Source organism: Scyliorhinus torazame, chromosome 9 (assembly GCF_047496885.1).
Source record: "Scyliorhinus torazame isolate Kashiwa2021f chromosome 9, sScyTor2.1, whole genome shotgun sequence".
Classification (NCBI taxonomy): Eukaryota; Metazoa; Chordata; class Chondrichthyes; order Carcharhiniformes; family Scyliorhinidae; genus Scyliorhinus; species Scyliorhinus torazame.
Window position 1 is genome coordinate 188,111,333 of NC_092715.1, and position 27,202 is coordinate 188,138,534.

The 27,202-nt window shown below is 48.0% G+C and overlaps 1 protein-coding gene across 5 annotated transcripts in view; it reads right to left on the reverse strand.

The window, feature by feature from the left end:
* Positions 1–27,202, reverse strand: part of spata6l (spermatogenesis associated 6-like) — a 156,799-nt gene that overhangs the window by 41,477 nt on the left and 88,120 nt on the right. For 4 of the 5 annotated variants that reach the window (XM_072516910.1, XM_072516908.1, XM_072516906.1 and 1 more), the window contains 2 exons: positions 9,110–9,221; positions 6,734–6,765 (listed from right to left, as the gene is read on the reverse strand). In XM_072516910.1, the coding sequence (XP_072373011.1) occupies positions 6,734–6,765; positions 9,110–9,221 (144 nt within the window). Of the gene's footprint in view, positions 1–6,733; positions 6,766–9,109; positions 9,222–22,299; positions 23,158–27,202 lie in introns of those variants that run through there. The other variant, XM_072516909.1, reaches the window with a different exon arrangement.

The following is a 27,202-nucleotide window of genomic DNA, read 5'->3' on the forward strand; positions in this document are numbered from 1 at the left end:
CCCCCCCCCTTCTCTGGCAACCTGACCTACTCTGCATGGCCTCTGCTCATTTTACAAATTAAAATGTATTTGAAGGGAAATACCTATTAATGCACCCATGTGTGGAAGCAACTATTTTGTGCAGAAGCCTTGAAATCCATTTACCATTTACATACCCAATCTTTAAGGTTATTCATCTCTCCTTATAATTTGTTACTGCCTTTGTCATTATAATTACATGCCCCAATTTGGTTATTTTTCTGTTTCTCACTCCACAGATGCCATCCGACCTGATGATTAATGCCGGCCGCGTCGGCCTTGATTCTAGCAGATCGTGGCGGGTATTTTCCGGGAGAGGCCTTTTCCGGGATTCGCGATGGTTGATACGCCTTGCGAGAACTAATGAGATCTCACGGGATGTAGCGTCTGGATCCCACCCACATAAAAGCTCACTTAACTCTGCCAATGCCAGACTGAACCAGTGCCCGGGATTTACCGGCCTCACCGAGGAGACCCCAGCAGGGCGCCCTTTAGCACTGGTCCCTACAAACACCTTGGGAGATTTAATTACATTAAAAGTGCTGCATGAATGTAAGTGGCTGTTGTTGTTGACTCGTCTTTATATATTTTCTGTTTCGAGATGTTTTTCTGTATATCGTTGACTAAAGATTTGGTTATCCTTTCGATCACCAACATTAATCTAATTGGGCTAATGGTAAGATTCTTGGCAGTGTGGATGAGCAGAGAGATCTCGGTGTCCATGTACATAGATCTCTGAAAGTTGCCACTCAGGTTGAGAGGGTTGTTAAGAAGGCGTACGGTGTGTTAGCTTTTATTGGTAGAGGGATTGAGTTTCGGAGCCATGAGGTCATGTTGCAGCTGTACAAAACTCTGGTGCGGCCGCATTTGGAGTATTGCGTGCAATTCTGGTCGCCGCATTATAGGAAGGATGTGGAAGCATTGGAAAGGGTGCAGAGGAGATTTACCAGAATGTTGCCTGGTATGGAGGGAAGATCTTATGAGGAAAGGATGAGGGACCTGAGGCTGTTTTCGTTAGAGAGAAGGTTAAGAGGTGTGGTGATACACCACTGTACCTCCCTACCATTGTACATAGTATATAATAGTTGTGCGTAACGTGGCCCTGTAATACTGTGTATTGTACTGTAACTCTGCAGAGGTTCGGTCACTGGTAGGTAACCCGACCTGGCCAAGGAGAGCTCCGCCTTAGCCACTCCCCCGGGAGTCAGTATAAGAACCTCTTCTGGGACAGGCCCCATTCTGTCTGGGGTCGTCTGTGTCGGGTAAGCCTCCCATGTAGTATATTAAAGCCTGAGTTAAAGTCTCACATGTCTTTGTGGTTCTTGACGCTTAGCGCATCAAGAGGTGACTTAATTGAGGCATACACGATGATCAGAGGATTGGATAGGGTGGACAGTGAGAGCCTTTTTCCTCGGATGGTGATGTCTAGCACGAGGGGACATAGCTTTAAATTGAGGGGAGATAGATATAAGACAGATGTCAGAGGTAGGTTCTTTACTCAGAGAGTAGTAAGGGCGTGGAATGTCCTGCCTGCAACAGTAGTGGACTCGCCAACACTAAGGGCATTCAAATGGTCATTGGATAGACATATGGACGATAAGGGAATAGTGTAGATGGGCTTTAGAGTGGTTTCACAGGTCGGCGCAACATCGAGGGCCGAAGGGTCTGTACTGCGCTGTAATGTTCTATGTTCTAGGGCAGACGACTCACTGGTTCCTTCTTAACTTCTTTGAATTCGTCATTGTCACGCTTTCCTTTATTTATTATGTACTTTGAGCACGTCCTTTCCTTCAGCTTGAATTCTTTATTTACTTACTGGATAATTCATTATTTTTTAGTGGAATATATTTCTTTCAATCTTCATTGGATCACCAATTCAAATATTCTGTTCCATCTCTCTGTGGTATTTTTCCACTCTATTATCCCTGTTTCCATTTTTATTCCCTGGTGTTATGGGCCAGGTTTTAGAGGACTCCAAAGTGTACCATAGAGTTCACCTGACCCACAACGTATAATAGATTGTGGTATGGGGAGCACATGGCCCACTCTACAGGTGTGGTACAGCAGAAATGGAAAAGTATTTTTTAAAGCAAAACAATATTTATTCTATGAACTCACCTTTTTAAAACATACAGTGAACATGTTAGCAACCATTAATTCAAATACAACCCCCAAAGAATACAACACAAAGTAATCCTTTAAGCTTTCCTTTTAACATCCAGAAGATTTAAAACACCTTTTACCAGAAGCACATCAGGTTAAAGTCACTACTGTTATTAGTTTTAAATCACCAGGATCGATTTACAGTTTTTAGATTACAGAGAGATTCATACACCTTCTGGCTGTGACTGCAGCTATCCAGCTCTGAAAATGAAACTAAAACACACCCTGCAGCAAACAGCCTAAAACAAAAGTAAAAAGCTGACAGACGGCCCAGCTCCACCCACACTCTGACATCACTTCAATAATATGAGCAGCCAAAAATTTCTTGAAGCGACATGCTCATGACACTACAATGAGCTCTCTGTCCACTTAATCTATCACTTTGATCTTTGTCTTAATTATGTGTTATAACCTGCCTGATTACTATTGGCTGGGGACTATTGGGTATCTCATAGCTGTATTTTAGTTTATTAACATTATCAAAATACAAAAGACAGTACAATGGGGACACCAAACACTTGGCACCCCAGAACACACTTACCACCCCCCTCCTCCACCCCGCCTCTGTCCCACGACCTACATCAGCAGAAAGACACACCAGCCCAACTCACCAGAATAGGCCACTCCAACACGGAGCACAGTGGAGGAGAGAGAGAAAGAACAATCCACTCCTTCAAGAGGGGCATAATTCAGGCCAGAATAACCCTGGCACATTATAAACCAAAGCAAGTACAGAGCATCTCAAAAGACAAGGAACAACTGTAGCACTGTAGGGTAAGGCAGGAAGAGGTCAGATGCTAAGTAAAAGGAGGATGCAGGGGACACTGCTGTATAGCTGTCTCAGGGAGCTGCTGACCCATGAAAAGTAAATATCAATGAAAAGACCAAGCCATGAGTGTCAAGGCAGCACAATCATACTCAGACCTCACTCCCCAGGCATATTTGTTAATTTTATTTGAGCTCTGACCTTTGAGCTTGCCCTGGGTCGAGGATGCAGCCTAAATGTAAAGGTCTCCTTGCCAATTGGCCCGCCCGCCAATGATAAAGGTAGGTGGGAAACCTAAAATTCCAGTCAATTGACGGTTAATTAAGTTAAATTAGCTTCCTGATTGTCCGCGGCCATGCTTCCAGGGGCGGTGCCAGGTGGAACTTCCATGGGAGAGGTTTGGGGCAGGGTGGATCTATTGGTGGGGTGGATGTGTGGGGAGAGATTCCCTGGGATAGGAGGAGGGCATCCATGTTCGTTGAGCAGTGAGGTCTCGTGTCCGTGGGGGACAGGTCCCGTGTTTGTGTGGGTGGGAGCTCCCATGTCCATGTGGGAGATGAGGGGGTCGGGGAGGTCACATGCCTGTGGATAGGATTCTTTTTTTATTTTCTTCAGATTGCCCTCAACTATTATGGCCTGAGGTTGCTAAATGAGCCAGTGTGATGCCGTGGGATCCACCTCCAGAATTCTTTTAATTATGGGTCAGAAAATATGGTTGGAAAAGCCGGCTGTGCACTAGCAGGCTACACATCCCTTTTGCCGCCTGAGTTGACACAGAGTCTAAAAAGAGAAAATTCTACCCATGATTATATTAGGGATGATAATCAAAAGCTTGGTCAAAGTAATGGGTTCTATGGGACGTTTTAAATGAAGAAAGAAACGTAGTGAGGCAAGAGAGTTTCAAGAAGGGAATTTTAGACCTTTAGGCCTTGACATCTGAAGACACAGCTGCCAATGGTGGAACAATTAATATCAGGAATGCTCAAGAGACCAGAATTAAAGGAACACAGCTAGCTTGGAGGGTTGTAGGGCTGGAGGAGTTTACAGAGTTCGGGAAGGGCGAAGCCATGGGCGGATTTGAAAACAAGGATTTAGAATTATAAAATCAAGGCAATGTTTAGCTGGAAGCCAATGCAGATCGCCAAGCACAAGGATGATGAACAAACAGAGAGAGTAAGCACATGGATAGTAGTCTTAGATGACTTCATGTTTATTGAGGATAGAATGTGGGAGACCAGCCAGGGATGCATTGGGATAGTCAAGAATTGAGGCATGGATAAAAGCCTTCTGAGCAGATGAGTTGAGGAAGGGGTGGAGGCAGGTAATGTTACAGATGTGGAAATAGGTGATCTTAATGACGGTGGATATGTGTCTGGAAAAGTGCGCTGCCCCTTTAAATTTTCTTCTGCACTCCAAATTATTTGGAAGGGCTAACCTATATACAGCCTGCGTGGAGCCATGTGGGTTGCTGTGTCGTGCAACATAGACAAAATTTAGGTTTTGACTTAAAAGCTGGGACTGACAAATTGGGTAAAAAATCTGCTTCTTATCCAATACTGGATGTCAAACAACCAATCTGATAATGGTAGAGTTATTAAAACTGTGGCTGCTCAAGAAACCAGAATTAGGTGAGCACATATATCTCGAAGGGTATGAGGCTGGAGGAGATTACTGAGATATAGGATTAGAAACAAAGGACGAAAGTTTTAAAATCAAGATGTTGCTTGACCAGGAGCAAATATAAACCAGCAAGCAGAGGGGTGGATAGGTGAGTAGGACTTAGTGCAAGTTAAGACACAGGCAGCCTGGGCGCGATTCTCCGCTCCCGCGCCAGTTGGGAGAATCGCCTGGCAGCCATTTTTCCCCGCGACGCCGGTCCGATGTCCTCCCGTGATTCACCCAAGCGGCGAGAACGGCCCAGTCAAGTTCTGCACAGCGCAGACCGGAGAATCGCTCGGGACACCCAAAATGGCAATTCTCCACTACACCCGCTATTCTCCGGCCCGGATGGGCTGAGCGGCCTGCCCAAAACGACGACTTTCCGCCGGCGCCATCTACACCTGGTCGCTGCCGGCAGGAACAGCGCGGGAACGCTGGGGGGGCAGCCTCTGGGGGAGCGAGGGGGGTTCTTTCACCGGGGTAGGACTCAAAAGGGGTCTGGCCTGCGATCGGTGCCCACCAATCGGCGTGCTGGCCTCTCTGAAGGAGGACTTCCTTTCCTCCGCTGCCCTGCAAGATCCATCCGACATCTTCTTGCGGGGCGGCCGCGGGGAGGACGGCAACCGCGCATGCGCGGATTACATCATTTACGTGGCGCCGCATAAATGACGCGACGCCGCTCCTAGCCCCCCCGGGGGGCGGGAGAATCGGGGTCTGGGAACGGCCTCCGACGCCAGAGTAAAACACTCCGGTTTTCACTCCGGCGTCGGCACTTAGTCTCCAGATGGGAGAATTGCACCCCAGATCTTTGAATGACCTCAGGTTTACAGAGGGTGGAATAGAATTCCTACAGTGCAGAAGGAGGCCATTTGGTTCATCAAGTCTGCACTGACCCTCTGAAAGAGCACCCGAACCTAGGCCCACTCCCCTGCCCCATTCCTCTCACACCACCCAACCAACCGGCACATCCTTGTGACAGTGTTAGGCAATTTAGCTTGGCCAATTCACCTAACCTGCGCATCTTTGGACTGTGGGAGGAAACCGGAGCATCCGAAGGAAACCCACCCAGACACAGGGAGAACGTGCAAACTCATCACAGAAAGTCACCCAAGGCCGGATTTGAACCTGGGTCCCTAGCGCTGTGAGGCAGCAGTGCTAACCACCATGCTACCGAAAAGCCAGAAATGCAAAGCAATAGTCAAGTCCAGGGGTAACTAAGGCTTGGATGAGTGTTTCAGCAGCAGATGAGCTGAGACAAGGGTGAAATTGGACAATGTTGGAGCAGGAAATAGGCGGTTTTAATGATGGTGGAAAATGGGGCTGGGAGATCAAGGGTGCGAATAGAGGGGCGGCAAAGTGGCGCAGTGGTTAGCATTGCTGCCTCAAGGCACCGAGGTCCCAGGTCCGATCCCGCCCCTGGGTCGCTGTCCGTGTGGAGTTTGCACATTCTCCTGTGTCTGCGTGGGTCTCACCCGCACAACCCAAAAGATGTAGATGAATTGGTCACGCTAAAATTGCCCCTTAATTGGAAAAAAAAAATTAGATTTTTTTTTTTTTTTTTTTTTTTAAAAGGGTGCGAATAGACTGACTTAATTTCAGACTGTTGTTTGGGTGAGGGATGGAGTCTCTAACCAGGGAATGGAGTTTAGAACAGGGACTGAAAACAATGGCTTCAGTCTTCCCAATACTTAATTTGAGAACATTTCTACTCATCCAGTATTGGATGTCAGATAAGCAGTTGATAATTTTGCAACAGTGGAAGAATCGAAAGAAGTAGTGTGTGATAGATCTGGATGTCATTAGTGAAGGTGTAAAAATGACACTGTGCTTATGGATGGTGTCACTGAGGGACAGAATGCAGATGAGAAAAAGGAGTGTGCCAAGAATTAATTATTTGGGGAACATCAGAGGTAATGGGAACAGGAAGAGAAACAATTGCAAGTGATTCTCTAGTTACTATTAGATAAGAATGGGACCAGGTAAGAATAGCCAGAGGAAGTTTGGTCGAGTGGGCTAGAGGGAGGGAAGGGTGGCAGAGGCTGTTGATTGGTGGGTCTTAATAAACGTATCTAAATGTTTTTGCGCACAGGCACTGACATTTATAACATAAATTTAAGTTCTACTCACCTTGTTTGCTTCAAACTGTGATCTGCAACTATCTAAATAAGGAAACAAAAAAAAATGAGAAGCACAAGAAAGCTAATATAAAGCCCTTTATCAATCACTCCTCTGCGACCTTGAGAAAATGCTGTGTTCTGGTTTTCGATCCCGAATCTAGCTATTAAGCTTTTTTTCACTTGTATGCTTTCAAATTGATAACAGAAGTATTTTTATCACTCCTCTGACATTTTTATAGTCAATAAAGAGTCCAACATATTTCCTACAGCTTCTTTATATAATCAGACAGTTTAATTCCTACACAATTGCCTTATAACATTTACGGCTTTCATTAGTGCGATATACACAACTATTTATTTCACATTTTACATCAACTGGAAAGATGGGCAAATTAATAAGGCAATAAAATAATTTTGATCACAGTTAAAATTGATATTTTAGTATTTAATATTCGCACTTAGCTGTCCATCTTTTTCTGCCACTGTCCATTTTATTTTATTCGGGAAGTTCCGACTTTACAAGCTGACTTTTAAATGCTGCCCCAATTAAGAGGCCTGACCTGGTATCACTACCTCTCCAGTTTTAATTTTAACACATTATTCTTTGGCCTTGAAATTCCACCCAATTTTCAGGGGCGTCAAATTAGGGCAATCCACTTGATCCACAAGCATATTGGTAAATAAGTCAGTATGCCAGCTTTCATAACAAAAACAAAACACCTGAAATTCTAAATGTGATTTTGCCCTTTCAACAATCCAACTGCTAATTTACCATGCATTGAATTAGCAAATATTGAAATGAGAGTCAACAGTGCCCCAGTTGTGGATTCCTGGATTTATGCTCATAATATATAATTGTTAAGTTAGAATGAAAATATGGGGCAAAACTATTAGTATCCTTCAGACTGGTGAAAGTTTGAGAAGGATTCACTGCTACCTGGAACAATGTTTGAGCTGCAAAGGTTGTTTGTAGACACCCTTTATCATAAAGGTATATCATTTTTACCCTGAATCTGAACAAATAGTGGGAGTGGAAAGCAGGTTTTTGGATTTCCCACCATCTACAGATGATGGAAGGACAAGAAGAACAGCTACTTAACAGTTAAATTCACTATCTAATAGCAAATAACTCCTGCCACTAACCATTTTGATTCACAATGAATCTGCCACTGTCAGTTAACTGGCATCAACAAAAGCTAAATAACCCTTAACTTAGTTTTATTTTTAAAATTGTAACAAAATAATTCTGAACAGTGCAAACCATACTTTGATCACATGTGCTTTATTGAACTCTAAATTCTTAAATATTTAATTCAGACTATGAGAAAATATATCCTTGGAAAAGCTGAAAGTGCTTCATTCGCATTACTCCTTCACCAAGCTCTGATACTGGGTATCACCCCTGTCTTTCCATAAAGTCATTCTGGCATGCTCCAGTTCATCATGTTCCAGTTTTGTCCAGTTCATTGGAATGGTTAGATATAGAATGGGCTTTCAACATCACTGGGTCAAAATCCAGGGGCTTTATGCGAGCAATCTCACCACAGGGACTGCAGCAACTCAAGGAGAAGGGTCATCATCATCTTCTTGAGTAACTCGGAATGGGCAATGACATTGGCCTGTTAACGATGCCAAATCTCACAAATTAACATAAAAAAACAAAGATAAAAGTCATAAATACTTAGGCATTTAACTGAACTTCCTTTAAACATTTCATCATTATTTAATTGCTGGCATTAGGAATATCGGCAAGGTGGAATTCCCATACCTTTACTGTGCTAAATTATGCATAGCAGTGAGAATGCCGGCCAGCCTACACTTACCGATCTCGGGCTACCATTTTGAACGGGTTACCTGATCCCAACATCCAGAGACAAGCCCCCTGCTTCCCCACAACATAGAGGTTCATCACCCCCCCCCCCCACCACTGAAAAGGGGGGCACCCCCAACCCCTCATCAAAGAAGGGCATACTCCACCTCCCCCCACACTATGCACTCATGGGGGTGAAGGGGCAGTCCAGACACGAGATCCCCCATCCCTGAGAAGGTCCAGAGAGCAATGCCTTACCACTCCTCCTCAGCCACAATAACCTAGGAGGACCCTCCTCCTGCCAGGGGGGGCGGGGGGGATGATATTCAGGCTTCTGGTGCATCGATTGCATTCCGATGAATGCATCTAAGCTATTTGCATGTTCTCACTGGTGCGGCGCTAGAAGCCTGCTATGACCAGTGGGGCAGGACCGGAGACTCGGGATGAGTTTGTTGTCCGGCGCCGATCTCATTTTTGGACCGGCGTGGGATTCTTTGCCAATCAGGATTTCTGATTTCAGTGGGTGGGAGTGCAGATTCACCCCCCCCCCCCCAATATGCACAGGTAAAATCTTACCAGTGCAATAGTTCGACAGAGGAGCAGTTCTTGGCCTGGCCTTTGCATTTCTATCAAATGATGAGCATGATAGCGATGGTGAATACTTTTTCTCAGATTGACTTCTGTCGCACTAAAAAAGCCAAAATATACTTTAAAATTACAATGCTAACATTTTTATATAATTTATCCAAACATTTTCAAACAAAATATCTATGATGGTAATCGGGTGAATCAGTATTTCCAATTTCATGCTTCAAAATAAGGAACGACACTGCTCATTGAACCATCGTGTGGGTGATGTACAAGAAACAAGATTGTGGCCTGATGAAATAGCTGGTAATAAAATAAGGGTTACATTTTTGAAACCACTGTCCTGTCGATCCAATCTCACATGTATAGTCCAAGTACATCTTCCAGCATCACTATATTTTGGTTTATACTATTGTCTCTCAAAACAACAGCTGCACCCAAATGTTATCAGAAAATAGGTTGCTCTCGCCAGTACAATTTTCCCATGCACCATAGGGCTGTTTTCACTCCGCAGAACCAAGAAATCTCCTGGCTTCCCCCTCCCACCTTGTGATAAAGTGCCTCAAATGGCAGAATCTTTGTTTTGGGGAGGGGATCCGGGGGGGGCGGTGGTGGATGCAGGATGGAATAGGGCCTATCAGACCCCAAAGCCAGTCAGAGATGGCCACAGGGTCTGCCAGGTACCAAGGCGGGCTGTTTAAAAGTCCTGTCTTAGTTCTCTGGAGCTTCATTTCAATTGTTTTCTTAAACATTAAGACCTCTAACCTTCACCCCTCATGTCCCCACATAATCTCATCCACCTCCATGCCTATGCATGCCAACTCATTTCTCCCAACCACTCAACCATCCCCATGGTCCTTTTATAGCTCCTATGCCAACTCATGACCACTGCCCATTCTCATGGCCCTTATAAAACCCAATGCCAACATAATGTCAATGCATCCAACTTATGCCCCACACCCACCTTCCATTGCCCTTACATCCTCCATGCTAACACACTCAGCATCCACCATGAGCAGACCTCAGGAACCAATCTGGGATAAAATAAAATTCTAAATCCCCTCAATAGTTAAATCTCTGTTAAAAAAAACATTTGTGCTCACAACTGCACATCAAAGACAGCCAATACTTTAATAACCTCTTTGAGTTGTTAAACTGTAAACTTACAGTTGACAAGACTATGATAATGATAGGTTATGGAAAACAAGCTTTAATAATGGTATAATGATAGACTTCGGGTTATGCCAACAAACAGCTATTGAAATATCAATTACAGTTTTCTTCAACTCACAGTCACAGAAAGGCAGTGTTTGAGAACATTTTTTCAAAAAGGATTGGCTAATTAGATAAATTGACAGTTTGACAGATGCTGGCCGGGATTTTCTGGCTCCGCTGTGACAGGACCCACTGCAGGGATGCAGCGGGCCAACCAAAGGTCCATTGGCTTTCGGTGCGACTAGATCGTGGTCGAGTCCAGGTTGACATTCACCCTTCAAAAGCATTTATATTTACTCTAAAAATTCATAACTCATATACTGCCAGATAAGGTCCTTCCTCCAGTTAAAATGGGGTGTGTTTGAACTCAGGCTGAGTTCAAATGGCCCTCCTGAGTTTGTGTTTTCCACTTGTTGGAGTCATTTGCAACCCCGACCCATCCCCCAGTGTAACTTGTTTTTTCTGGATATGGGACCGGGTCTTCCTGATCTGGAGTCCATCCACCATTTTGGATACATAATTGAGTTTTCACAGCTCCATAAAAATGCTTCCATTTCTTTTCCAGGTGATATGTGTGTTGTGTTCGGCTTCTTCGTGTTGCATAAGCTGCTTCCTTGATGTATGCTTTGACAAAGGAAGCTCCCGACTCGGAGATAGGTTTAACACATTTATTGAACAGTTAACAATTCTCGTGTGCCCTGTCCTTTTATATGGGTTGTGTAATGCCCCCTTGTGGTAATGCCACGTCTGGGTGTCTTGACTGCTCATTGGTTGTGTCCTATTCTAAGTGTTCATTAGCTGCATGTTTGCATATCATGAAATCTCCGGTGCTCCCTCTATTGTTTACTTAGTTGTAGTATATTTACATTAACCCCTTGTGTCTATACGATGATGCATATCACCACAATGTGAAGTAAAAATTGACTTTGGTAAATATTTTTGTGTTATTTTCGTAACACATTCTGGACTCCACGCTTTAGGAAAGATGTCAAGGCCTTGCATAAGATGCAGAGAAGATTTATGAAACTCAAAGCAGGGATGAGGATTTCAGTTATGTGCAGATACTAGAAAAAATAGCAGTGTTTTCCTTAGAGTAGAGAAGGTTGAACGACAATTTTTAGCAGAGATGTACAAAATTATGAAGTGTTTTGCAGAATATGTAAGAAGGGCAGAAAGGTCAGTAACTAAAAGTCACAGATTTAAAGTGATTGGCAAAAGAGCCAGAGGTGACGGAGCAAGTTATTATATGGAATGCACCGCCTGAAAGGTTAGTGAAAGCAGATTCAAAATTAACTTTCAAAATGAAATTGATAAGTACTTGTAAGAAAAGAAAATTGCAAGGCTACGGGAAAAGAGCAGGGCAACGTGACTGATTGGATAGTGCTGTAAAAGAGCTGGGACAGGACGAGGCACTGAATTGCCTCTTTCTGAGCAGTAAGGTTTTTTAGACAGAATTATACCGTCGGCTTCAGCACCCTGATAGTGGGTCGCAAGCCCCCATTTACTCCAAACCAGACCGACAGAGCTATTTTCCTCCAGAGATGGCCTCCTCTGTGCTTCCCAGGTAGGCTCCCAATCCTTCCAGTCCAATCAGAGAGCCAGCAGGTGCCCTGGGAGACACAAAAATAATTAAATATTTTAGATTGGGGAAAGTCCCTTGAACTGGACAGCAAACCCCTCCAGAAGCATTTTTGGGGCCGAGGGGTGACCTTTCCTTCCTGCAGCCACTTCACTGAGGCATGGAGCCTCAGGCTCCAATAGTCCCCAAGCCTGGTGCAGGGATACTGGCCTCAATGGAGCTGGCTGCCTCCACATGAGGCGATGTGCTGCTCCACTGCCAGCAAATTGCCAACAAGTCTGTAAAATGTCTTCAATTAGGGCCTCATCATTTAAATTGCTTGCCCTTCACATGGAGGATAGCTGATCCACATCCCAGTCTGCCCCTGGAAAACAGAACCGGTGGTGGGAATGTGTCATGGGAACCATCCTCACATGTGATCCATTCTTTTCCCACTATCTTCCTTCTCCATGGAGCCAAGAAAATGTGATACTGCAAAGTTGATTAGCTCTAAATAGCTATGCAAAATGATTTATTACTATGAGCAGTAATCTTGTGCACTTGTACTGAGTGTGGTCCAGATGTCTGGATATTTGGTCTAGATTTTGGAAAACCCAGGGTAATATTACTTTAAGGTCATGAAATGGTGTACCCACAACATTACGATTTAGAGGTGAAAGTACTGCTGCTGAATGAAGGCTGGAGTTCATAGTGCTAAATAATAGCACAGTGGGCTAAACAGCTGACTTGTAATGCAGAACAATGCAGAACAAGGCGCTGGAATGTGGCGACTAGGGGCTTTTCACAGTAACTTCATTGAAGCCTACTTGTGACAATAAGCGATTATTATTATTTCAATAGGATTTTGCTGCTATAAATCTATTCTTCACATAGTTATGCCTCGAGTGGCAAAATTGACATTAGGATCGTTGCTGGGTCAGGACCTCATCCTGGGAAGCAAATAGCCACAGCCTGCGATTTTTGCAGAGGTGGATTGCTAACTGCCTAGAGGGAACAATTAGTGGCCGCAGGTGCAGATGGGGGTGGGTCTCGAAGTATGAGCTCCATTTTCATTTCATTTCATTTCATATAAAGACATTGTGACATCCATTACTGTGGTCACCGTCCAATGGGAAAGTGCAAATATTCAGGCAAAGAGGTATTTTCCAATGCTGACCTTGAATCCTCCTGGAGGCTATGAAGGGAGGATGGAGGTCCTCTTTCCAGAGGGTAGAAGGAGAAGTCCACCCTACCAAACAAAGATCTCAGCTGAAGGTGTAGTTGGAGGTTGCTGACTCCATTTGTCGCAGGTGTGAGGACCTTCTATGCTCTGGCAAGTTAATGCAATAGCAAATCCTGATGACAGGCCTTCAGTCGGCAGCAGACATGCCAGCTAAAGGCACATGATGATGGGAATATTGTTTTATTAACCCATCAGTAAGCCTATTGAGGACCTGCCTGCACTGATACATGCAGCTTGTTATATACATGAGCTGCTGGCATTGGTTGGAAAGGCCAGTCATGCCTTATCTCTCTTTTTTTGTCCTTACAGGAGAAAAAAAGCTCACAATGCCAGGGAAAGGACGCTGACAGGAGCAGTGTCCCATCGCCACATCATCAGTGCCATGGAGCCATGGAAATCAGGGTGGTCCTGTAGAAGCTCGTCAAAGAAGGAGAATTGGCATAGCTGGAGGTGAAGGAGACAAGATATGGAAATCTGGGGGTGAAGTTGAAGGAGTGCAATTCTAACAGCAATGCCAAATACTCAGGTGCAATGGGAAGCCTCAACGCTACAGAGGCTTCTGTTTTTAAAGGCTGTTTTTTATGATTCCTTCTTGTTTCTCCCCTAGTTTCTTGTGTGGAAGGGTAGTGCTCAAGTCCTGCAATGACAGCTGGGAACTTGTAAGAAATTGAAATGTCAGAGCCAGCAACATCCCACTTAAAAGTGCACCCTTCATCAGCAGAGTTAACACTCATATTGATGGGTTCACATGTGCAAATGGACAGAACAGCACTAGGTGATGAGCATATCAAGAGTGAGCAGAACAAGGTGAGAAACGCAGAGGCAGCCTGGACGATGGAGGATAGCCACAGCAATGCTCAAGTTGAGCACGGGTGTAGGATCTTGGGAATCGCATGAAAGGAGGTTCTCCTTAGGTCAGTAGTAACAGGTATGTCTCCACAAGTCAGAATTTCCTAAGGCAATGCAGGGCCACGGGCTGAGAATGGAGTTCACTCAGCTCAAGCGCACCATCATGGTTCAGGGTTTTGAATGCATGAGTTCCTCCACTGACAGTGGTCATCCACATGGACAACCATACATGCAACACTTGAAGTAGATGCAAGAACAGCACCGACTTCATGTCATTCTCGGTAGCAATGACTGTCAGTATCTATGTATTACAGGGATCCCAGAGGGGGGGTCTCCCTATTACAGGGGTCCTGGAGGGGGTCTCCCTATTATAGGGGTCCCTGGGGGGGGTCTCCTAATTACAGGGGTCCGAGGGTTAGGTCACCCCATACTTGATGGTGGGGAGGCGGGCACCTAGGTTATCCAGGGTGGAGGGGTTGCCAGCCACGGGACCTCGCTATCGGGTCACTTGCTCAAAATGCTGGTCTGATCTCGGGATTCCCTCCGGAATCCCTAGCATTCCACGCCAGGCATAAATTTGCATGGCAAGCAATATGGAATTGTTAGCCGGTTTTGTGCTCCCAGGGTGATCTTAAACCAGTTGCAATGCACCTCTGGCAGGAGTATATAGGGTGGGATTCTCCGTCGGCTGACACCGAATTCGGGAAACGTGATTGGGTGGAGAATAGCATCGAACGCCAAAATCGCGGCAGGCACCCGTTTGACGCAAAATCGCAATTCTCTGTCACCTCGAAAATGATGTAAATGAGCCGCGCACCGCGCGGAGTTTAAACGGCATTTGCGTCTTATTAGCTGGCCTACCAGCGATTCTCTGCCTCCATTGGGCCGGGTTCCCGATGCGCGGTCCACGTGTGCTCTCAAAAATCGTGAACCAGGCGTGGTGGCTGCTGAGAGAGAGAGATGATGTGGAGATGCCGGCGTTGGACTGGGGTGAGCACAGTACGAAGTCTTACAACACCAGGTTAAAGAGAGAGAGAGAGAGAGAGAGGAGGTAGGACACAGAGAGGAGTAACCGTGGGAGTGGGGGGGGGGGGAAAAGAGAGAAACAGATCGAGTGGCCAGGGTGACCCCCCTCACGGGATTGGGACGGTGCACATGCACCAACTGCCATTATGCCAGCCATCTTGCTGCGCACCCACTAACCACCCACCTTGGCCCCTGGTTCTGCACAGTGACACCGGCGGACTCCCAGTGCAACACCCACGGTGGCCCCCAGCAAGAGCAGTGCCAGCCAATGGTCCCGGTGGCATCAGGGACTGGTGATAGGGCTGGAGGCCCGCACAGTGCCGGACATTGATGGGGCAGGGGTGAGGGGCATGCGGGGGCGTAGCCTGCAGTGCCAACCAGGTCCACCATGTAGCCCATCCAACCTGGATGGGCACAGGTGTATGCAATATGCTAACATGTTTGTCTTTCACCCCCTGCAGACAATGAATTTTGGAGCTCGATCAGCAGTGGTGGCTGCCCTGCTGGTCGCCACAGCTCTGCGGGATGCCCTGCAGCCATAAGAGCGGGAGCCGCTAGAAGAGGTGGAAGTTGCAACAGCAGAGCGTGGCGCAGAGGGGCAGTGGCAGCTGCCCAGGACAATGCCGCCGACATTCCCAGCCATGGCCTGCTGTGACTGGGCCACGCTGAGGAGCGCCGCTGGACTATCCATGTGGCTCTGGCACATGGCTGCCTGTGAGGCAGCAGCCCTGTCCTGGGCCTCAGCCAGAGCCTGCACAGAATGCCCCAGACCTTCGACATGCTGATCTATAGCCGAAACGGTCGCCCCAATGCCTCCACCAAGGGTGCTACCCATGCGGTGTTAGCCTGGGTGTCACGCATGGTCAGCACCACCTCCTGCACACGGTTAACCCCTCCATCTGTGCTTTCAGGTGCCAGATGCTCGCTGACATCCCTTCATGTAGTTCTGTCTCTCTGATTACATCTCCACTGTACGTGGGACTGGATGTCCCAGAAGCCCAGGATCTGTCTGGACGGCAGCTAGTTCCTGGGTTGGCCCTCCAACAGTCCGTCCCTTCGGGTGATTTTACCTCCATCTTCTGTACCGGGTCAACATTGTGGTGCACACTAAAGAGTGTCCCAGGAGCCTCTTCACTAAAGTGCCCAAGCGAGGTGATATCTCTGGGACGGTGGAGGGTGTTGGAGATAGCTATGACGGAAATTCACTGTCAACCTCTGACCCGAACTCCGGGGTGTCCTGGGTCTCGGGCGGAGGGCTGGTGTCCGAGCTGCTCTCCTCATCACTGCTCGGCTGACCGGGGGGGCACCGGCAGCTCTGGCACTGGCTGAAGCCGCCAGATGGACCCACCCCACCTTTGGCAGGTCCTGCAAGACACAACGCAACATGCATGATTAGACCACGGAAGATGTGTGTGTGTGGAGGGGGGAGGTGCAGTTGGTAATGGAGGGTGAGGGTGGTTTAGGGTGAAGGAGGGGGATCGACACGTGACATGGCGAACCGCAACTCAGCGGGGTCTCACTTCCTCGCCCGTGGCCGCACCCCACCTCGGCAACCTCCCTTTCCTCGGCCATGTCCAGGGCCATCTGTTCGGCCATGGTAAGGGCTGCAGGTCTGGTGGTTCCCCTCCAGTCTTCTCCCACTCCCGGTGGTTGTGTGCGGCCTTCTCTTGCGCGGGGGGGGGGGGGGGGGGGGGGGGTGAAAACACATACAACGATAGTGTTAGACGGTCCGACGTATGCGCCCCATGGGGTGGGTAGCTGGTGGCCTCAGTGGCCAGGGCACCCGGCCACGTTGGCTAGTATGGGTGCCGGCATGTGAGGCAGGATGGGGATTCCGCCGTCCCCCTGGAAGAGGAGGGGTTGGGTTACAGGTGTGTGTGTGTGTGTGTGTGGGGTGGGTCAGTGCCATGGACACAATGCTGCCTACTCACCCTGGCCTCCCTGAGGAAGTAGTGACGTTTTTTGCGGCTCTGCATGCCACTACGGGAGACGTTGCCCACGCCGCTGACTGTCTCTGCCACCTGCGCTCAGGCACGATGGATAGCGGAGCCTGCAGCCTTCTTCCCAGGCTGGGGTACAGGGTCATCCATTGCTCCACCACAGCGTCCAGGCGGGTCCCCAGTTCCACGCCCATGAACCGTGGTGCTGATTTCCTACAGCCATCTTATTGGCTGGGATGGAGTGTGTGGGGAGTGAAGTGTGTATATGCGGCTGCGGCTTGTCAGCCTCCTGAGTGTCAATCACAGATCTGTCAAATCCGGCAGTTTCTCATTAGGATTGATTGTATTCCACTTGCTGCCGCAGCAAGCCCATTAATAGTGGAATCGGTGCAGGTGTGGCGCCATTTTTCTGCTGTGAAAGTCCACGGATTCTCTGTTGGCGTCAACATTAGTCTCAGAAATGGAGAATCCAGCATTCTTTTTCTGCAAAATGTATAATACCGTGGCTCCTTCCAGTAACTACATCATCTTACCAAGCTGAAATCTAATTAACGTCACAGGGAATCCCCTTAATCCAAACAACATTCCATTAGCCCGAGCCTTTTGCATTGCTTTAATTACACCCCGGATGCCAAAATCTTTCAACCCAGGATTCTTTGAAAACACTATTAACCTATTCTTTTAACCATTACTGCATCAAATACCTATGAATGCAATGGACGGGAAACGCGATTGGGCAGAGAATCAGTTCCGATGCCGAAATGGTGGCCGGTTCTAGTTTCACGCCAAATCACGATTCTCCATCGCCTCGACAGCGGCGTCAATATGTTCCAGAATGCACGTACGATAAACATCGTTGGCGTATCATTAGCGGGCCCGACCTGCGATTCTCCATCTCCAATGGGTCGAGTTCCCGACGGCGAGGTTCACTTGTGCTTTTAAAAATCGTGAAAATGGTGCCGTAGTTGATGAGGGAGAGAGAGGAGGTAGGACACAGGGGTGTGTAATGGTGGGCTGCCAGGCTGGACACTGGTCAGGCTGGCTGGGGTGACGGAGAGCCCTGCTAGGGCCGGGAGGGTGGGAGGGGGGCTGCGGTGGGGGTGACGGGAGAACTGGCCATGGGGTCGGAGTGACCACCCAAGGGACTGGGGCGATGTCTAGGTACAGACCACCATTACAGTCGCCTGCAAGGCAGCCATTTTGCTGCACATGCCACTGACCACCCAACTTGCCTTGGTTTAGCAGAGTGCCACTGGCCATATGGGTGCCCCCATCCCCACACCCCAGCCCCCACTCTGCCATATCCCAACCGCCAACCGGCCACCAACGGCCGGTGGGGTGCCATGCAGCTTGCCCAAGGACAACGCCCACGTTAGCCTCTACTGGGTTGCTGGGCGGGGGTCGCGGAGCGTAGTGCTGGCAAGGGCAGAGTCAGCTGATGGTACACCTGTCAGCAGGGAGTGGCGCCAAGGCCAGGGACCCCCACGATGCCGGGCACCGACGGGGCCGGGGTGCGGAGAGAAGTGGGGGGGGGGGGTGGACATGCCGGGGCACAGCTGGCAGTGCCAACCGGGGGCACCATGTAGCCCATTGGACCTGGTTGGTTATGGAGTTATGCACCATGGTAACATGTCGGCCTTTCGCCCCCTGCAGACAATGTATATCAGAAACAATGGTAGCTTTCCTCCTAGTCGATCCTGGGAAAGCCCTGTGGCTGTACGAGCTGGAGTTGCTCAAGGAGGCTGCAGCAGAGAAGCGTGCAGCAGCGAAACATGTAGCAGGTGAACAGGAGGCACCTGCTCAGGATGGAGAGTTGACCGCTCAACAGGCCTAGGAGGAGGAGGTGCAAAGGAGGTGCCACATGTGGCCTTGTGTGTACTGGCAGCTTCTGTTATTTGAGGCCCTGATGGGAATGCTGTCGAAGACTCCGGCTGAGCAGGAGAACCGTGTGACATATCTGCCAGATCATGGGTGAAGACACCTGCTCCCAGTGGCCGTGAAGGTGACGGTCGTCCTGGGGCAGCAGGGTGGCACAGCGGTTAGTGCTGCTGCCTCACGGCGCCGAGGTCCCAGGTTGGATCCTGGCTCTGGGTCACTGTCCATGTGGAGTTTGCACATTCTCCCCGTGTTTGCATGGGTTTCGCCCCCACAACCCAAAAGATGTGCTGGGTAGATGGATTGGCCATGCTAAAATGCCCCTTAATTGGAAAAAATGAATTGGGTACTCTTAAATTTATTTTTAAAAGGTGACGGTTGTCCTGAACCTTCACGCAATGGGCCAGGAGCCGAGTGGAGACCTGTCCTGAATATCACAGAGCTTTGTGCACAGGTGCATCCACACCGTCACAGAGGTCCTATATGCCCAGTTGACACAATACATCCATTTCGATGTAGATCGAGCCCACAGGATGTCCGGGCAGTGGGGTGCGCCACCATCGCCGAGATGCCCCGGGTCCAGGGGTGATCGATGTGATGCATGCCGCCCCACGAGCACCTGCAGATGACAGACTGCTCTACACAAATCAAAAGGGGTTCCACTCGATGAACATGCAGCTGATATGTGACCATCAGCTGCGCACATTGAACGCCTGTGCCCGATACCCAGGCTTTGTGCATGGCGCATTCATCCTGGCACACTTGCCGATTCCCAGCCTCTTCAAGACTGGGGAGGTTGGCTCCTTGACGACAGGGGTTACCCACTATGGTTGTGGCTGATGACGCCTGTCCGGAGGCCACAGACTGACGTGGAACCCGCTACAATGACGTCCATGCAGCGGCCAGGGGTGTGATCGAGCGGTGCTTTGGCATCCTGAAGATGTGGTTCAGGTGCCTGGACCTCTCTGGTGGTGCCCTCCAGTGTGGCGCTGAGAGGGTTGCCAGCATCATGGCAGCCTGCTGCATCCTCCACAATATCGCGCAGCAGTGCTGGAGAAGGTGAGTGAACACCAGGCCTTCTCTGATAAGGAGGATGCGGGGAAGGCAGGGCATGGGCGGCACGGGAGGCGCAAGGGATGCTCTGATCACCTCCAGGTTCACTGACTGGGGGGAGGGGACTGGCCAGAAGCACGGACACCGCATCCCATCCCGACACAGCACCTCCTGGCCACACACCCCACTCCCACACATTCCCCTCCCCCTCCCAACCCGGCCAGCCACCCGCATGCAAATCCCTCTGTGATACATACCTGCTGCATTACAGGGTGTGGGGGCTGGGCTTGCACTAACAGCGGGTCTGGCCCATAGGATGGAGGATGATGACATCGCTCTGTGATGAGCTCTGGTGCTCCGCATCATTTGACAACATCTGTCTCCTGTAGTTACCACGGTAGCACTTCCCACCGTCCATCTGGGTGATCCCTACATGCGAACTGGCCATTCCATCAGACGGTGCCATTGAAACCCTGGGGTGGTGGATGTGGGGACGGTTGGGGAGTGTGGGTGGGAACCCAGCACACCTACAACATCTGTCCATTCCCCATTTCCCTCCCCCCCTGCGGCCAGCCCAGACTAGCCCTCACACCCTTCAGACAGGTTGTGACACCGAGGCAGGTTGTAACAGTGTGAACGGGTGTTTCATGTGAACAAATATATACATTAATGTGCCCTAGCCCCTATCATTATAATATGCCCTGCACCCGTGCAAACTTAACTGGTGTCTAACTTTCTGGCCTTACGGGCCTAGCACTATGTCTAGGTGGATACCCAGATGATACATCATGAGTGGAGGTGGCCTGCTCTGATTCCCGCCCTGAAATGTGGGTCCAATTTTGGTGGCTCACTTCTGGGGTGACCGGGCCTGGATGGGCCCAGCTGCTGCTTGCGTGTTCCAGGTGGTGTAGTGACACCCTGCTTTGCCCGCTGTCCACCAGATGCGCCATGGAAAGGAGGGGGGGTGGAGTCCGAGGTGCTTCGGTGTTCCGGTACCTACACTGCAGGAGTCACCAGCCTGGGCCCCATCACCTCCTCCTCCCTGGGGTGTCCAATGGTTCAGGGCTACTCCATGAGGTAGGGTTGCGAGCGGAGCTATCCGGAGGCACCCCCGCCACCTGGCACTGCCAGTCCTGGTAGCCAATTGCCGTCTCGACCAAGGTATGCATGCTTGCGGCCATGGAGCACAGGGAGTGGGGACTGTGCCACATCACACTGCGACTGTGGCACCAACTTCTGTGTCTGTGCCCCATCAACCAGTGACTGCGCCATCTCCCTCTGGAACTGGACCACCTCCCTCTGTATCTGTGTAACGTTGGCCAGCGTCTGGGCAATGCCGCCAACATTCTCAGCCATGGCCTGATGTGACTGGGCCACGCTCAATAGCGCCGCAGCGGGGTCTCACTTCCTTGCCTACGCCGACCTCCACCCCGGTGAATTACCTTTCTTCTGGCCCACCAACCACATCCAGGGCCCGCTTCTCTGCCATGGTGAGGGGTCGCACATCCGGCGGTCCCCCTCCAGTTTTCTCCCATTCCCCGCAGCCTTCTCCAGGGTGGGGGGAGGGGGGAGCAGAAGATGATAGTGTCAGACAGTCTGACATTTTCAGCACAGGGGGTGGGGAGAATCATAGAATTTACAGTGCAGAAGGAGGCCAGGGTAGGTGGTGGCTTCAGTGGCCAAGGCACTCGAGCATGGGGACCGGTATGGATGCTGGCATGTGGTGCAGGATGGGGGTTTAGCCACCCTCCTGGTTGGGGAGGGGTGTGGGAGGTTCTGGGTGTGTGGGACAGGGGTTGGTGCCAGGAGCATAGTGCTTCCTACTCATACTGACCACCCAGAGGTCGTGCAGGTTCTTCCTACACTGCAGGCCGGTCGGGTGGTGTTACTAGTGTTGCTGACCGCCTCTGCCACCTGCGCCCAGGCATGGCAAACGGAAGTGGCCGGCAGCCTCCTTCCCGGGCTGCGGTACAGGGTGGTTCATCTCTCCTCCACGGCGCCCAGGAGGGTCTCCAACTTGGCATCTTGCTGCCATCTTGTTGGCTAGGATGGTGTGTGTGGGGAGTGCAGTGTCTACATGTGGCTGCCGCCTGACAGCCTCCCGAGTGTCAATCGCAAATCCGGCACCGGATTAATTGGAATCGATTGTGTTCCACGCAGTGCCAGTGTCAACCCCTTCACAATCACTGAATCGGTCCAGGTGCGGGGCCAGTTTTGCTGTCGTGGAAGTCCACGAATCCTGCTCCGGTGTCAACACTTAGTCTCAGGAACAGAGAATCCAGCCAAATATAATTGAAATTCCCACATTCATCACACCTCCCCCCTTAAAAAGATGAACCAGCAATATAAAAAGTTGGCTTCATTTTCCCAAAGCCTTTTAACTTTAAACATTTCTCGTTATTAAACACAACTAATGCTGTACAAGATACATGTCATATTTTATTTAAACATGCAAACTTAAACATGAGCATAGTCCATTTCAGTCTTTCTTCTCCACCTTCAAACGTTCCAATCTTCTCACATCTCAAAGTTGTGATAAAGCATCGGCAATCAGGTTTTCTCTTTTTGCTACATGCATAATTTTTAAGTTGAATGGTTGTAACAATAAACTCCATCTAAACAGTCTTGCATATTGATCCTTAAACCTTTCCTCAAACATTAATGGATTATGGTCTGTATATATAATTGTCTCCCATGAATTGTTAGCAACATAAATGTCAAAATGTTGTAAAGCCAATACCAAACTCAATGTCTCCTTCTCGATGGTTGTTTTATTTTGATAAATATTTTGTTTTTGTGAAAAATAACCACCAGGCCTTTTGTTTCTTTAGTTGATTTCTTGCAAACGTACAGCACTAAAACCCACATCACTCGCATCAATTTCCACCTTAAATTACTTGGTATAATTAAGTGTCGCCAATGCTGGTGTGGTGGTTAAGACAGTTTTCAGATAATCGAACGCCACCTGACATTCTGACGGCAACTGAAATTTCCTGCACTTTTTCGGAAGTTCAGTCAATGGAGCAAGCACACTGTCAACATTTGGCATGAATTTCCGGTAGAAACCATTCATGTCCAGAAATCTCAAAATTTCTCTCCTCGTTGATGGTATTGGAAACTCTCCACGAGCTTTCGTTTTCACATTCCGTGGGGCCATCTCACCATGTCCAATTGTATGGCCCAAGAATGTGACTTCACTTCTGGCCAAATTTACCATAATCCAGCCTCCTGTAGTCGATCGAATAATTCCTTTAAATGCTCCAAATGCTCCTTCCACCTTTGATTGAACACCACCAAATCATCAATGTACACTGCACAAATGTTCAGTCCAGATATAACTTTGTTGGTTAATCTTTGGAATGTTGCTGGCACATACTTCATTCACAATGGTATAACTTTAAACTGATACAGACCATTTGGCGTCACAAAAGCTGAAACTTCCTTCATCCTGTCTGATAAAGGTACTTGCCAATATCCTTTAAGTAAGTCAAATCAACAGAGTCATCCAAACGAGGAATAGGATACGAATCTGACTTTTTATCTGCGGTCTTTTCTTTTCTATTTTGTAAATAAATTTAAAGTACCCAATTATTTTTTCAATTAAGGGGCAATTCAGTGTGGCCAATCCACCCACACTGCACATTCTTTTGGTTGTAGAGGTGAGACCCATTCAGACACGGGGAGAATGTGAAAACTCCACACAGACAGTGACCCGGTTCTGGGATCAAACCTGGGTCCCCAGCGCCCTAGGCAGCAGTGCTAACCACTGCGCCACTGTGTTGCCCTTGCCTTGTCTTTTCTATAGTGCACACACAATTATTGTGTTCCATCCGGTTTTGGTACCATGACAATCGGTGAGTTCCAATCACTGCAAAACTCACTTTGATGATATTATTCCTCAGCATGCTTTCAATCTCCTTTTATACCCTTGCTAACTTTAGTGGATTGAGCCTACATGGATGTGGTTTAATTGGATTAGTATTTCCTACATCTACATCATGTACAATTACTTTTGTACTTCACAATTTATTCCCACATACAGTTCTATGTGACTGTAATAACTCTTTTAGGTCATTTTGATTTTCCTCCAGAATGTAACTCAATAATTTATCCCAATTTCGTGTTACTTCCTCATTGTCCAATCTAATTTGAAGAATGTCAAATTCAGAATCGTCTGAATTTATCACTTCTCTCTGAGTTATAACTACGAACACAGAAAAGGAGATTGAAAGCATGCTTAGGAATAATATCATTGAATTGAGTTACAGTGATCGGAGCTCACCGATTGTCATGGTACAAAAAACGGGTAGAACACAATTGTGTGCACACTATAGAAAAGACAAAGCAATTACAAAGTCAGACTTGTAGCCTATTCCTCGTTCCTTCTCTCCTTCCCTGTCAAAATACCTTTTGAGCATATTACCAGGAGTTTGCCTTGTATCTGGCATTCTTATCAAATGATTCTCCTCACTCAATTTCCTTTTAATTTGATAAGGCCCACTAAATCTTGCTTTTAATGGTCCAACCATTGGTAAAAACACTAGTATTTTCTCCCCACTAACAAAACTACGAATTTTAGATTTTTTATCCGCCTCTTTTTTCATCACATGTTGTGACAATTTTAAATGTTTCCTAGCCAACTCACCAGCCCTAATTCATCTCTCCCTAAAGTTTGACACATAGTCCAACACTGAGACTAGTCTCATAACGCTGACAAAATTTCACCGTAGTCAATTTAAATGGTCCTCTTGCCTCATGCCCAAAAATCAATTTGAATGAACTGAACTTAGTTGATTCATTAGGTGCAGCCCTAATGTAATTAGTACAGATTCCTTCAGCAAATCCTCTGGATAATCCTGGCCATAGGCCCTCAACATGGACTTTAAAGTTTGATGCCACCTTTCCAACTCTCCTTGTGACTCTGGATAATATGCAGTTGATTGAAATTGCTTTGCTCCTAAGCTATCCATAACTTCCCGAAATAATTTTGACATAAAACTTCTGTCCATTTCTCATCAGCCTGATTATATAAAGGTCTCCATTTTCTCAGTAATACATTGGTGGGATTCTCCGTTGGCTGATTCCGAAATCACGAAACACGATTGGGTGGAGAATAGGTTCCGACGTTAAAATTGCGGCAGGCGTCGATTTAACGCCAAATCAAAATTCTCTTGTCACCTCAACAGCGGCGCCAATGTGGTCCAGAACGCATGTACAGTGAAAACTGACCCGGTATTCTCTGGGGCCTCCACGATGTTCGGCCTCCGGTGGGCCGAGATCCCGATGACGCAATTCACTTGTGCTTTTAATAACCATGAAACAGGTGTCATGGGTGAGAGAGCGGGTACGGAAAGTGCTCAACATCGTCATCGTGTGCTGACAGTTGTGCCATTGGCCGGGGGGGGGGGGGGGGGACGGGGGACAGGAGGTGGGTTGTGGGGTTGGGGTGGAGGGGCACGGAACACCATTGCTGCAGCCGGCAAGGCAGCCATGCAGCTGCATATGCCGCTAACAGCCCACTGTGAACGTAGGGTCATGGGTCGTATAAGTGTCCCCACAGGCCATCCCACTAGGTGCCCTCTGGTCCCAGCTTCCCCATCAGCTGTATGGGCGCGCTCCAGCATAACCAGTGCCGTCTTATTGGGGCTGAGATGTATGTGTGTGTGGGGATTGTAATGTTTATGTGCGGATGCAGCTTGTCAGCCTCCCGAGAATCAGTTATGGACGCGGTGAATTTTTGATTGGAATTAATTGTGTTCCACATAGTGCTGGCACTAGCCCTCCACAGTTGCTGAATCGATCCAGGTTTGGCACCAGTTTTGCTGTTGTTAAAGTCTACAAATTCTGCATCGGTGTCAACACTTAGTCAGAGAAACAGAGAATCCCGCCCATCATTTCTAATGTAATAACTCTCCGGTGCACTCAGATTCTATTTCTGTATATGCTTTCTGATACAACTGCTTTATCTCTGAATCTTTCAACCCACCTTCTTTTTGAACTAAACATATCCGTTTCATCCACCACCTGCTCTTGTTCCTTATCAATCATCTGATCAAATAGGGTTTCTGATAACTGAACATCAGCACCCATACTCCTAGAGTTCTCTTCCTTCTGTCTCAACCTGTGGCTTTGTGATCTTGTCACTGCACAATCAGGAAACACCGCAGGATATGCTTCCTGCAACACCTTGGTTATTTGGCTTTCCATGGCCGTTTTAACCACAGTAGGCTTCACTGCCACCTGTGATCCAGCTGTATAATTACCCAGATAAATTGTATCTCCGAAAAAGGTAATTTTTCTATTAGTCCGATCACCACTTTACTACTTTTCAACAGTCTCTCTAGCCTTACCTTACATAGTGGCACACTGTTTCTCTGACCACTAATTCCACATATTAGCACCTTTTATGGCAATACTCCTTCCATAACTACATATCTCCTTATCACTAATCATTAACGGGTGGCATGGTGGCACAGTGGTGAGCACTGCTGCCTCACAGCGCCAGGGTCCCAGGTTCAATTCCGGCCTCGAATGACTGTCTGTGTGGAGTTTTCACTTTCTCCAAGTGTTATCTGGGTGCTCAGGTTTCCTCCCACAATGCAAACATGTGCAGGTTAGGTGGATTGGCCATGCTAAATTGCCCCTTAGTTTCCCAAAAGGATAGGTCAGGTTACTGCGATAGGGTGGAAGCGTGGGCTTAAGTAGGGTGCTCTTTCCCAGGGCCAGTGCAGACTCGATGGGCTGAATGGCCTCCATCTGCACTGTAAATTCTATGATTCTAAAGACTGACTTGCTGCTGTATTCATAAGACATAGGAGCAGATTTAGGCCACTCGGCCCATCGAGTCTGCTCTGCCATTCAATCATGACTGATATTTTCTCATCCCCATTCTCCTGCCTTCTCCTCATAACCCCTAATCCCCTTATTAATCAAGAACCTATTTATCTGTGTCTTAAAGACACTCAGTGATTTGGCCTCCACAGCCTTCTGCAGCAAAGACTTCCACAGATTCACCACCCTCTGGCTGAATCCTTTAAGATCTTAATCTCCTGACCTACTCCACTCCCATGACCCTACGTTCTACACTAAGAAGCCTTACCCCACAAATAAAATCTTGAAAAAGGTCTCGTGCCCGCTTATCCACCAACCTCTGAACAGGCTGTACACTGTCTTGCACCTCTTCCACTGGAACAATAGTTTTTATTCTCAATTTAATTAACCCCACTGACTTATCTTGTTTTAACAAGTCTGACTTCCCAGTACTTTTCTTGAGCTACCAACACTGCGACTTTATATGTCCAACTTTAAAAATGAAAACACAT